General features: G+C 48.2%; 1 protein-coding gene across 1 annotated transcript in view; it reads right to left on the bottom strand.

Annotated features, from left to right (window-relative positions):
* LOC146861944 (N-acetylneuraminate-9-phosphate synthase-like) overlaps positions 1-13,980 on the bottom strand; it is a 143,960-nt gene that overhangs the window by 44,588 nt on the left and 85,392 nt on the right. The window contains exon 4 of the mRNA XM_085641110.1: positions 2,740-2,894. Coding sequence (XP_085497236.1) covers positions 2,740-2,894 — 155 coding nt within the window. The remainder of the gene's footprint in view (positions 1-2,739; positions 2,895-13,980) is intronic.

Genomic DNA, 13,980 nt, shown 5'->3' with positions numbered 1-13,980 from the left:
ATTCACTTAAAACGGGAGCCTACCCCGTATTGTGCCCGCAGGAAGGAATCGCCGAAATCACCACTGCAGTCCGGCTCAGACAGGAAGCCAGGCAACCTGTGTTGGAACGTGGGTGGGGGCGCAAGAAGATAGGAAGCAGACGGGAGCCTAGCCCACGCTCCTGTGCCCGTGAAGCCAGCCGGAAGAGAGCGTGTGAGCCAGCGGGGCTCCTGTGCTTGTGGAGAGCCCCGCATGCTGCTGAGCCTGATCTGCTGACGAGTAGTGCCCCGCATCCTGCAGCAGTCGTGTAATTAAGGTGGAGGGGGCCCAAGGAACATTGCCGGTGCCTGCCCCGCCGCAGTTGAAAGAGACGCGCCGCACAACACCCACGGAGAGCGGAGGAGCAAGGCGAGAGTCCCAGTGAGTGGGGCTCTTTTAGCAAGGGAGTGCCAGTGCTTGTTTGTGCCTACATTTCTCAGCTGCCCTGCGAGAGCGCAGGCAGCTACAACGTCTTGAGGGGCAGTTCGTGGCACAATTTGTTACTTGCCAATACAATCTAGTCCATGTGGCCATAATAATTCCCAGAGGCCGCGGGGCTCCAACGAGGGGGCAGAGTTAATTGGAGCCCCAGTGAGGCCCAGAGGGCACAGTTGTGTCCGGGCCTATTTGCCTACTCACAGCTGCCCCGCCAGACAGAGAGCAGCTGCAACGTTCTGGACATGTGTTCAGAGGGCACCGTAAGTGGCAGGCCTTTTCTTTGATTTCTACAGCTGCCCAGCAATTAGTGGGCAGCTGCCACGTTTAGGTTGTGCAACTGCGCACTTTGCTTACGCTGCTCCTGCAGCTTACGCCCTGACTGTTGTGGACATAGGGCATTTGAGCCCCTAAGAGAGGCCAATGGCCATGGGCCAGTGTCAGAACGTTGTGCCCCCCGCTTGGGGCACCCTGGCTTGATGCCCATTGTTTCCTAAAGTGTTTATGCTTGCAAGGCCTAATGCCTCATATGATTATGGCATAATGTGGGATGTTAATGAAGTTTCATGCGCAAGGTGATTTATGCCTCCCCTGTATTACATTGCAGGATCTCATGCTAAGTTCCTAACTTAACCAGTAGTTACTGGTTATGTGCTACATTTACTATTTGTGCTACATTTACATTTGGTGATTTGTGATGGTTTTGACCGTGGCCCCATTGGCCCGGTCGTGTGTAAATAGTCCCCTGTGAATATTGCCTAGTGCCAGTTGGCACAGTGTATATTATGTGATTATGTTCCTAATGTATTTATGACAATACAAAGGCTATTTTTATATATAACCTTGTGTGGAGTTGCTTTTGTGGTGTACCTAGTGTGTTGCTGCTGTGTGTGTGTGTGTGTGTGTGTGTGTGTGTGTGTTGTGCAAACGCTTTACACATTGCCTCCGGGATAAGCCTGACTGCTTGTGCCAAGCTACCAAGGGGGTGAGCAGGGGTTATCGTCAGCGTGCAACTCCCTTGCCCTGACTAGAGTGGTGGTCTCTGCCTGGTTTTGGCGCAAGTCTTAGCCAACCAGAGATCCCATTTCTAACAAGGAGGAACTGGTGGCCGGGGCAAGAGATCCACCACGGATCAACAATAAGCCGATTGTATCTCTTCTCAACGCGGAAGACGCAGTGCTTAAGGCAAGAACTCAGTTGGAACTACAGAGAGCCATGGCCACGTACATTAGCTTTATGGACAGCCGAGGTTTAAAACTTAATGTCAAAAAAACATTTGTAATGTCATGTGGGAAGGGGAGAAGTAAAGGTAGAAGTTTGCCAGTCGGGAAAGATAGGATAGATTCAACCAGTCGTATACTACCCTATTTGGTTTGGTGTATTGGAGGGTACAACAGATATGTCCTTACAAGGTTTAAGTTTGATTGTTTCCACCGTTTGGTCAGTTTTCCCACCATCAACGATTGGTCGAGAAATGTATGTCACTGCCCTTGTGACAATATCTCAACTCAATCAACTATTCACATGATTCTTTTCTGTAAAATATATTCAAATGAAAGAGCTAGATGGATTTTGCCATATTTAAAACAAGGGGGCTGGAGGCAATGTCGCCCTGCCTTTTTATATTTGCAGTTATTGGAAAATGTTTATTGCGTGACCATCATGATTGGCTTCCTGAAAGTATAATGAGAAAAAGAAAGTGTATTACTAGGTAATGGTCTTTTCTTTAAAAATGTATAATGCGTATTTATTGTACTAAATGTTTAGGTTGACTAATAATTGATGAAAAAAAAGAAGTTGTTTAGATAATTTTGAATAATGGATTGTCAATTTTTATGAATGTTTTAATTGTGACGTTTAAGATTTCAATATGTCTTGAAATCGAATAAAGTATATTCTGATCGACTAACCTTTTAGCAATTGTGTTGGCTTTCAGCTTTACCCCGCTCATCCCCCTCTACCACCTACCAACCCCCTCTCCAAATCTCTCCTCAGACCCAGTATTTAATACCAGGCTCATGCGTTTTAATTGCCCATTGTATTAAAAACTATTTAACGCGCTGTCATTTTTGTCATTTGTAAACTTGGGTTATTGTCAACCAACGTCTGAAACTTGGTATTGGAGATTCCAGACCTGGATCCCGATTGGAGATTCACCTGGAGGAATTAGTTCTAATATACAAGGGTATGTATGCAAGACTACAAAAGATTTCATGCAAGATGAACAATGTTTACTACCATGCATTTTAAAAAAGTGCACAGTAATCCCATACCAGTTTTACTGACCTTTATCACACGAAGGTTGACATCTTCAGGCTCCAAGGGATAGGCACTGGTGCACTGCAGGAAGCAGAAGTTTGGATTCAGAGGTTTCACAATCTGATAAACCCGACGCATGGTGTCCATCGACTGCATGCCACTGGAAATAACCATAGGACGCCCTAAGCACAATAATAAAAAAGTAAAGGTAAGCTTTAAGTTCAGAGTTTTTTGATTAACAGAAATTATGGCCCATATGTGCAGGTTAAGAACTAAAAACATAGCAATTTACTATGTAATTCCATCTTCAATCTTGAGAACTTATTTACCAGCTTGCAAACAACATTAATCACAAAGTCAATACACAGTGCAATTCTCCCTGAGAAAACTGAATTTCTTTTGAGGTGAAACAAATACGAGAAATTAAGACTGATGTTTCTGCAGTCACTTCAAAAGACTGTTCTACAGGAATGTGCCTATTCGAAAAGCTGTAGCTTTGTATATTTTGGAAAAAACGCTTTACTTAGTTCAAAACATGGCTACCATTTTAAAACATGTGTCATGGCCATTCATAGGTCAGCCATGTCAGAAGACAGACCTCCCGCTGTAGCTAGACTGGCTAAGGCAATAAAAAAAAAATATTTAAACAAGATATTCTGTCTGCCACTAACAGACCACAATTTTGAGGTCTGGCAGCACCTAGTTACTGGTTTAAAATATACACAGAGGGGCTACTGGCCCAGCCCACAAATATATCATTCAATCAGCTCATGCTAATGGCTGTTTGGTGAATCATTCCACCTTTTCTGGAGTGCTTCCACTGTAATGCGTGAGGGACTATTTAACAACAAAAAAGAATACACTATCATGACACATTGTTATTTAGATCATTTAAGCACTGGCAAAGCCAATAGGTCAGAGTCAAATGTGACAATGTATTAAAACACAGGCAATTACTGTTGCTGTTTGCAGGAATTAGTAACACTTGTAACATACAGAAGTTATTGCACTATTGGAAGGGACCACACTGAAGTATAATAAACAAGAAATTGGGACACAAGGCAGGAAGTTGGAGGATGTTGCATTTCCTTGCTCTGTCAAAAGGGGTTTCGTTTGCTATACATGTACAATGAAATCTCCATTAAGTCTAGGCATGGCACAGTTATCCTCCTTATGCTAACTGGAGCTTCGCCGTTGATGAAAAGGGGCTAGTCCATTCTAAAAAAAAGAGAGATGGTCTATGTAGGAAAGTAGGATCTGCTTCTTATGGTTACCCCCACTTTTTTGCTTGATGCAACACTGTTTTTGACTAGTCTGACCGGGATCCTGCTAATCAGGACCCCAGTCTATCTGCTTTCTCCCTAAACCAGAGGTCTTCAAACTTTTGGATTGCAAGACCCCCCCTGTCAACATTTTGAGACGCAAGGACCCCCTCCTGACAAATTTCTAAACCTGTAGGCAGGGCTACTGGAATTATGAGGCAGATGAGGAACAAATTACGCAACAGTCTTGACTAAGTTGTGTGGGAAGAAAATGTAAATGAGGTTATGTGATGCTGCGTATTTTGGGATAGCATTGCTTCAATATTTCGAAAACATTTTTACACACAGTAACACTGAGGAAAGATTTCACCCAATCAATACCCGTTTATAACCAAAATACAGCAATTATCATCAGAAAGATTTCTAGTCAACGTTTGTGAAGGGCCTTCCATTCTACTGGAATACGTACAGCCACATTAGAAGCTCACCTGGCCCTGACAGGGGAGAAGCAGGGGTCCCTTAAAACCATGGCGGTTTTGTGGAGAGCTAAGCAGTTTACCCATGAGCTTTCCTCTCACCCGCTCCCTTCCATCCCTCTCTCTTCTCCTAACCCCGGATCCCTCTGTCACTTTGCAGGCCATTTTCTTTCACCCCTTTTTACGACTTCTGAACTCTCCCCATTCAACCTCTCACTTCACCTTTAATCACCTCTTGCCATTCTGTCTTTTCACTGCCCTCATCTCTAACAGTCTCTCGCATTTATCTCATGGCCTCTCTGGCCCTGTCACCTCCCATGCCCCTCAGCACTTCTCATTCACCTCGTCTCTATATTCAAATTTTTGTCTATTTGTATCTTACACCTCTCCAGTCCCCCATTCATCTTTCACATCTCCCCTTTGTTCTAACAGAAGCCCTCACCTTTGGCTCACACTCACTTCTTGCGTGTCCACACTTCTCTTCGGCAATTCACATTTCTCCTCATTCCTGACCTCAATCAAATTCTCTCACTCCCTTACTGTCCTCTCTCATCCTCTCATCTCTCCTCACCAAGCATACGGGTCGGACCCGTATGCTCCTCTCGGCATGTGCCACTGTGCTTATTGTTCCCTAATTCAAGAAGGCATGAGTGGTCTGTCTCGCTGTTTTGATGCAGGTCGCGCAGTTTTGTAATGTGCACCCTCCTTTGCTTCGCTCCACCAAGAATCTATTAACCTTTAGGAAGATATAAAAACCTCTCTCAATGCTCTGTAGGTTACCCCATTTGGCTGGTTCTCGTTCAGTGTGTTTCTCATTTGCCTTCAGGGGGCAGATGGTTATTAGCCCCAGGACATCTTTTGGTAACATTAGCGCACTACAAATGTAAATATTAATAGGCAGAAGCAGGGGAGTCACTAGACCAGAACTTTGGAGGGGGGGGCTAACACTCCCAGCCAGGGCTGGTCCTAACACTGGTCGCACCCGGTGCAACAGTCTTTCTTGATGCCCCACCCCCGTTTCCTCCTTCTCCATGAATTCCTTCACTGCCACTCACCAACAATGCACCTCATCTCTCTATAGCACCTTTCTGACAAACATTTCATTTTTTATAGCGCTACTCATAGTTTACTCAAACTAATTTCTGTGATCTGCATGGTACATATTCTTTGTAGCAGGCACTTTAACCCTCTGCACTGTGTGGGTGACAAGAGTGCCCATGTGAGTGCACGGTGAGCGATGCAACAGTGTGAGAGTAGAACAAGAGGAGTGACTGCAGGGTGAGTAAAGTGGCATATGAATATACGTGTGGATGCCGTTCAGAATGGGATGAATGAATGTATGATTACTGATGGGCTTGTTTGAGTGAGTTGCACATTGAGCAGCGAGGGGGACAGGTGAGTGAAGTGTCACATGACTGCAGGAGGAGTAGTGTACTCGTGTGACTGCAGGGTGAGGTATAGGGTGAACAGCACAACTGCATTGTGAGTGCAGAGTGATCACTGAGTGCAGGGTGAGCAGGTGAATAGTGTGAGTGCATGGTGATCAGTGAGAGTACATTGTGATCGCTGTGAATGCAGGGTGAGCGTGAAATTGAAGGGAGAAAATAAGGAATTAATTGTCTGAATGCAGGGTGCATTCCCAGACCCATGAAGTAACTCAGCATGTTATTGCCAGCGGTGTAGAGTTTAAGATCTAAGTTAAACTATTGCGGCATTTATCAGGGATCGAGGGTGAAGGAAATACATAATGTGCTGATCCTGCAACAAACTTACATTCCTATGGTTAGGGTTGCCAGCAGATTATTTTGATGGCCCAGTCGGTACAAACATAAGCAGTCACCAAAAGCTGTATTTTCAGCACTTATCTGTGCATACTTTGAACAGCAAAAATAAATAGAAAGCACTTTTAATTGTGTTCTAGGGCTGCCTCAACGATACTGGTAATTAAAGAGAACAAAGACAGAAAAGTTCCGTAACGAATGCTTACATACTTTTTTATTTATAAGTCTATTTAGTGGTGTCAAGAGGAGATCTTTGCAGGTTTGTTAAACAAAACACGGCAGGCATTTTTCTTTTGGCAACCCTACTTTATATTCCTTTTCATTAAATGCATTCTCGCACTACAGCAGTAAATGTAAAATACAAATGTAAGGAATAGGCCAAGTGGGGAGGTGGTACTGGAACCAGGAAAAAAACTAAGCCTCTAACCAGTTTACAAAAGGCATGTAAAAATGCAAATGGTCTTTAAAGACCTGTGAAAAACTCGGGCGTGCCAGAGATAAGACTCCAGACACTGCCCAGCGGAGCCCCCAGCAGCTCGAGGTGCACTGCAGCAGCCCGGGCTGAGACACAGGACGGGGAAGAGGAGGGGGGCTGAAGCGCCTGGGCAGAAGTGTGACTGGGAAGGCGCGACCCCCTTTGCATCGCTCCACGGCCCCCCTGGGGGTCACGCCCCACAGTTTGAAGATCGTTGCCCTAAACTGATGTGTTATGTACTTCGGTACACCCTAGATTGGATACTGGGGTACCCTGGTCTGTCCCTAGTATATGGTATGCATGCACTTAGGGCATAGGTACCCTGGAGGTCTCCCATGGGCTGCAGTATGTATTATACCACCCATGAGAGACCGTTCAAAATGGAACTGCCATTGCAGCCTGTGTAAGTTGGTGCATGCACCACTTGCTAAAGATATAGGTTTATTATATCTTAGGGTCACTGCACTTGAAACCTATAAGTCACCCCTATAGCAGGCCTTAACAATCCTGAGGGCAAGGTGCTTGATTCTACGTGGGAGGGTACCCCTGCATGAGTAGGACACACCTACAGCCTATGGAGTCCATCCTTCCGGGTTGCCAGTGCAGCAGCCATATGCTAATATAGAGGGGCATTACGCAACCACGTGATGACCAGATCAAAAAAAGCATTGACATAGCTCAAGGTCTCGCCTTTGGGACCTTGTAAGTGTTTAGCCATGCAGCACATTATCACCCACAGGGCAGATTATGGATCTGATGCAAGCCGGGATATTGAGGCAGGATTGAAATCTATTGTAGAGCAGGATTTGGAGCTATTGCAGATAGAGGAAGGAGTAAAGGCCTTGTGTCTGAGGCAGACTCGATCTGGATCCAGTAGATTCTGGGAAGTCAGTCGGCCACGGATTTAAGTGCAGACAAGAGATTTAAGCCAGTTTGGGCAATTGATGCATGCTGTAAGGGACTGGTGCGAGGTGGGGATCCACTGCTGGCTATCAAGGGAATGTGAGAATCCCGTGCCGACTACTAATAACATGCAGCAGAAATAATCCAGCGCATGCTGAAAGCCTAGTAGGGCCACAAAAGGCTACGGATCCAATAGATCGTGAGATCTCGTGCAGCCTGGCCGGCCTACATACACGCATGTAGATCCCGAGTGTCTAGAGCAGCACGACACCGGCTGATGATGTAGTGTTGGTTTCTGCGGCAACGCACGCGACCCTCTCTTTTAACATCAAACACTTGCATAAATAAACTTCATGAGTTTGAGCTCCAGAGAGAACTTGTACACGAGTTTTTTTGAATGTAAATTATTGTGGAGAAAACCGACTACATGCTGACTTTGTATCCCACGCGCTATAAATAACACGTTGACTTTACATGCTGCCATTAAATATTGTATTATGAACATTCCTATTTCTTCAATTCAACGTCAATAACAATTGTTTGCAGTCACATTATTGTAAGTGACTATCCGTATGTTTTGAAAGTGAATATTTAATTTACCCATTACAGTCTGTGGAAATAATTGCAAGGCGCACTGTTTAAGATGTCAGACATCCCGCACCCCATTAAGAGTGGGTTAAAAGGTTCATACTGTTGTTGCAGGATGTTTCAAAGCTTTGGCTGTGTCCAAGTTCTTGCACTTGGACTTCGGGGGTTTCTGAATGGAATATATTTCACGTACACTAACAACAGTGCGCTTAGATTATTATTTCTTTTTAGGTCTCGCCTGGCTATCGCGTAAGCGATCGCTCAGCGAGACTTGTGTAGGGGCTTCAGAAAATGCTCCCAAAGGCTTCCCAGGCGGATCGGGTGGCGGTTACGTGCACAACCACGCGCATTCCATTTGCCACCAGCTACTTCCTGCGCGTGCGCCGCCTCACGCATTCAGAGAGATTTAGTAAGGGGCACAATACCTTAGGAATGCGGTTCACCGTGAAGCCTAGCTGGTGAAGTAGTTGGACTGTAGCAGCGGTATGGTGCACACACTGTTGGTAGGACGTGGCTTTTATGAGCCAATCGTCCAGATAGGGGAAGGCGTGAATGTGCTGTCTTCTGAGATGTGCAGCCACTACTGCCAGGCACTTGGTGAACACCCTTGGTGCTGTTGTTACCCCGAACGGGAGCACCTTGAACTGGTAGTGGTGTCCGTCTACCACAAACCTGAGGTACTTTCTGTGAGATTGGTGTACTGGGATGTGAAAGTACGCGTCTTTCAAGTCCAGAGTGGTGAGAAAGTCGTTCTGGGAGAGAAGTGGAAGAACCTGTTGGAGGGTTACCATGTGAAAATGGTCCGAATGAATGTAAGTGTTTAGAGGTCTGAGATCTAAGATAGGTCTTGGTGTCTCGTCTGTCTTTGGAATTAGAATGTACAGGGAGTAGACCCCTAAATTTCGTTGATTTATGGGCACCTGCTCTATTGCTCCTTTTTGGAGGAGGGAGCATCACCTCTTGTGTCAGTAGCGCAGTATGTTCTTGTGACATAGGGCGGTGCCTGGGTGGAATGTTGGGGGGTGTAGATGTTAATTCTAGGCAATACCCTGACTGAATAATTTGTGTCACCCATTTGTCTGAGGTGATGGTCTCCCAGACGTGAAGGAAATGTCGCAGTCTGCCTCCGACCGGAGTGGAATGGTCTGGAGGGAGCGGGGAAAAGTCATTGGGCAGGAGGTGTGGCAGAGCGGGCGGTATTTGTTTTGCCTCTGCCCTTATTATTATTGCCTCTGTATCCGCCTCTTTGATAACCTTTTGTAAAGGTAGACTGAGGGGGGGATTTATAGGACGTGGATGCACTGTCCGATGAGTAGCCTCTGCCCGTGCCCCGAAAGGAAGAACGGCGAAAGGTCCGCCTGGGAGTCTGTGTTTGTAGGGCTCCCATAGAATTCGCCGTGTCTGTATCTTTTTTCATTTTTTCAAGGGCTTCATCTACTTTGGGACCAAATAGATGATCTTGGTCGAATGGGTGATTGAGTATAGAGGCTTGAACCTCTGATTTAAATCCTGAAACCCTGAGCCAGGCATGGCGACGGAGGAGGACACTGGTGTTTATAGCCCTGGAGGCTGTATCTGCCTGCCGCATCTAGGGCACATCGTATCGATGTATTGGTTATTGTTTTACCCTCTTGAATAATTTCATTAGCCCTAGTCTTGTACTTTTCAGGGAGATGGTGCATGATGGTCTCTAGCTCATCATAATGCGCCCTGTCGTATCGTGCCAACAGTGCTTGCGTATTGGCAATACGCCATATATTGGCCGCTTGTGACGAAGTGCGCTTCCCTGACGCATCTAGGAGCTTGGACTCTTTATCAGGTGGGGGCGCTTCGCCTGACGCCTGATAATTTGAGCGCTTCCTGGCTGTGGATAACACTAGGGAATCTAATGGTGCAGGGCCCTTAATGTAAGAAGGGTCTGTAGGGGCGGCTTTGTACTTCTTTTCTATCCGAGGGTTTAGGACCCTGGCCCTGACTGGGTCTTTAAAAACCTCAGGGGCATGTTTAATTACGCCCTTTAACATAGGTAGAATGGCAGTGGACCTATGTGTATCATCGAAGGTGTCAAGGAGGAAGTCCTCCTCCACTGGGTCGGTATGCAACTCCACCCCGTGGTAGTGTGCCGCCCTTTGTAACAAGTGGTGAAAACCAAAGGAATCTTCAGGAGGGGATGGCCTAGATGGATAAAGGTCATCCTGTGGGACATCTGGGATGTCCGGATTGTTATAATCATCCCATGGGTCTGGGGATCCAGTAGGGGTGGGATCTTGTGGCACATCTGCTGGATCCAAGTAAGGGTCCCCCAAATCGTCCGGGACAGGGGACAAGGTGGGGGAACGAGGAGGTGGAGGGGGTGGAGGAGGTAAAGGAGGAGGGGAAGGCACCCTGAAAGGAGAGGTGGCAATGTCCTTTCTCTTCGGAGGTGGAGGTGGAGCCGGCTTGTCCAAGTGTCTCTTTTTGGAAGACAATGTCAAGTGTCCGGTCTTTGGATCCTTGGTGAGGGTTTTCTGCAAAGGATCTGGCGTGAAGAGCTCCTGTGACCCCGGTTGGTCGATCGGCCCGACTGTTTCGGGTCCGGCGGCTTCTTAGGTTTATCGAAGCCGTGCTTCCTGGGAACCTCCGTTTTTTTGGTCGGTGCCGAAGGGGGTCTCGGCACGGGAGTGTCGGTGCCGAGGGTCTTATGATGTTTGGTCAGCACTGGAGCAGGTTTCGGCACCGAAGACTTCGGTGTTGAGGTCGGTGTGGAGGTGGAGGCCGATTTTTTCTTCGGTGCCGAAGAGTGTTTGTCGGCACCGGTGACCGGCTGGCTCAAGCCAGAGTTTCCGGAAGGCTTAGAAAGCTTCTTCACCGGGCCCGGAGGTGGGGTGTCAGAAGCAGTGTCCTTGGTCTTGCCTAGGCCCGAAGGCGAAGGTGTGACCGAAGCCTTTTTCGGAATCTGCGTGGGTGGGGGAATTGTACACGACCCGCTGCGCCGGGGTGATGTCCTCCAAATCTGAGTAGTCGGCCTCGGAAGCGCTGACGAGGTAGTCGTCCTTCCGTTCGATGTCCTGCTGTCCCGGAGCTTCGACGTCGTCCCCGAAGATGTCGACTGGAGCGGAGGTCGAGAAGTGCGCCATGTTGCGTCTAGCCCGTCGATCTCGAATGGTCTTCTTTGAGCGAAAAGTCTTGCAGGCGGGACAGTCTCGGTCCTCGTGTTCTGGGGAGAGGCAGAGGTTACACACCTCATGGAGATCAGTGTGGGGAAACTTGGACCCACATCGAGGGCCCTTCTTGAAGGGAGTTCTTTCCATCAGCCGAGACCGGAGCCGGAATAGGCCCGAAGGCTGCCATCGACGACCGGAATCGAAGAAGTGCCGAAGAGAAGATGAATAAGATGATTTATGTCTTTGAAGAAGCTCGATGAGCGAGGATTTATGCGTCCATCGGTGAACTGGGAAGTTCGAAACCGGAGAGCGAAGTTTTACATCCGAGCCCGATGGCGGAAAAAAAACTATCTGAGGATGGAGCCGAAGCCCGTGCGCAATACTAACCAGAGGAGGAGTCACCGACCTCGTGACTCCCAAAGACTTTCCAAGAGGAAAAACAAACTGCAAACATCCGGGCCCAACACCAGATGGCGATCTATGCACAGTGTATAATCTGCAGCTCATATGCCTCGAACAGTATGTTCTCGTTACTTTTGTAATCCAGTGCTGGGCTCCTAGGCTCAGTACTGGGACCTCTATCTAAAACAGGCAAGTAATCACGTTTTCACAGTTGGTACGATTTTTAAAGAATATTTGTAGTTTGCAAAAATCGACACTTAAAAGAAATTTCACAGAAAAACAGTCAATGATTTCCTATGGAAGAAAATTGAGTTAGTGATAAGTACGGTTGTGAGTACTTTTCAGGGTCGGTGCTGGGCACCAAGATCCAGCACCGGGATCTCTCCTAATAGCAGGTGAGTATTTCCGTTTTCGTTACTCGGTTGATTTTAGATTAATATTTTAAAGTTTAGAAACGCCACACTTGGAAGAAATTTCAGAAGAAGCGAGTCAATGTTACCCTATGGAAGAAAAGTGAGTTATCGGCTTTTGGGTAAGTACTCGACTGGCAGAGTTAAGGTTCTAGGAATAGACTTGAGGGTCTCCCAGGGTCAGGTAAGTACAGTTGTTACACCCTTAGCGGCACAGGGGCAGCCGGGTGCAGAGTGAGTTGGGCCCAATGTTATCCTAAGGGAGGCAGGGGGGTCTTGGTTGGTGGCTGCTGACTAGCAGGCCACGCGGCTGTGGGAGCTGGGTTCCTGGTCACTTGCTCAGGGCAAATGGGCAAGTAGGTAGGAGTAGAAGTTGCACTGCCAGGGCCACTCGGGCGGCTGCGTGCAGGGTGCTTTTGAGCCTTCGGGCGCTCAATGGATTTCAATGGGAAAGCTCAAGGATGAACAAAGGCTGCAAGCTCGGGGACGAAGTTTCTTCAGGTGTCACCACAACTTCGAGAGGTAAGTTGGGTAGTTGGAGGATAGGTAGGTACCCAGGAGTCAGGCACAGGGGGCCGCAGGGCGCCGGGGTGCCTTTTGATGTCGGGAAATCTTATCCTCTGTTGATCGTGGTTGGGGGGCTCCCTGGTTCCGAGGCTGCAGGCGTCGTCCGGAGCGTTAATGGGCACTTGGGTGCTGGATTCGGGGTCACAGTCGCCAGGGGGACGTCCTCAGGGTCTTTGTCCACTCCAGCACAGGACAGGCGGGTGCAGAGTGTGCAGGGTTTGCGGTTCCGGGCTGATGCCAGGGGTTAGAAATTTGCTTTGAGCAGAGCCACTGCTCGTGGGAGTCCCAGGTGCTCAGAGTCCCAAGGTAGCCAGGTCCTCCGGGGTTTGTGAGGTTGCTGGCCACAGGAGGTGCCGGTATTCAGCAGGAGCAGGTTCGAGGGTCGACAGGCCGGTAGGGCTGGGGCCAAAGCAGTTGCTGTCTTCCTCGCAGCTGCACGGCAGGTCTTCTTTCTTCTTGTTCTTCTTTGCTAGTTTAGAATCTGGAATCTAAGGAAGGAAGGTTCAGGGTGCCCCTAAATACTAGATTATGGGGCGTTACAGGTAGGTAAAGGGCAGGGACCCTGGGGTGGGTACACCCCCTATCCTGCCACTCTCCTGTGGGAGGGGGGCAGTAGCCTAGTCCTGATTGGGCGAGGCTTCCCATCTTCAGGATGGAGAGAGCCCGGAGATGTGCTTCACCTCGCCTCCCCCACCTGAGGGGTGGGTTTGGCAGAGGCTGGGACATCCCCTGTCCTTACTTGGGGTTTCCGGCCAGTCTTCCCGCCAGAGTGGGGGTTAGAACCGGTGGGGGCCAGTTGCCGAGTACAGCAAGTTGCCTGGAGAAGCTCACAAAGGCGGCATGCCTTTGAAGCTTCCCCTGCCCATCCTGGGGGAGGAGACCTAGCACCTCACCCAGGATGTGCATTGTTGCAGTCCCAGGGGAGCGGTACTCTCCACCCAGGGGTCCAGCAACATGTTTTCTGTGTGGCAGCCGAGCTAGCCTCTTAGACAAGACGTGGATTGGAGGTTAGGTTTCAGGGGGCATCTCTAAGATGCCCTTGTAGTGCTTTGTTCATTAAATCCCACAGTGGCATCAGTGCGGGTTTAATGTGCTGAGAAGTTTGATACCAAACTTCTCAGTCTTCAGTGTTGCCATTATGGTGCTGTGGAGTTCATGTTTGACAAGCTCTCAGCACCATATACTCTTAAATGGCCGCACTGCACTTACAGTGCACAGGAATGGACCTCGGTACTGTAGTGGTACAGGGCTCATGCTCCTG

The sequence above is a fragment of the Triturus cristatus genome, chromosome 2_2, assembly GCF_964204655.1.
Source record: "Triturus cristatus chromosome 2_2, aTriCri1.1, whole genome shotgun sequence".
Lineage (NCBI taxonomy): Eukaryota > Metazoa > Chordata > Amphibia > Caudata > Salamandridae > Triturus > Triturus cristatus.
Note: the sequence above shows the minus strand (reverse complement) of the source record. Positions and strands in the feature narration are given on the sequence as shown.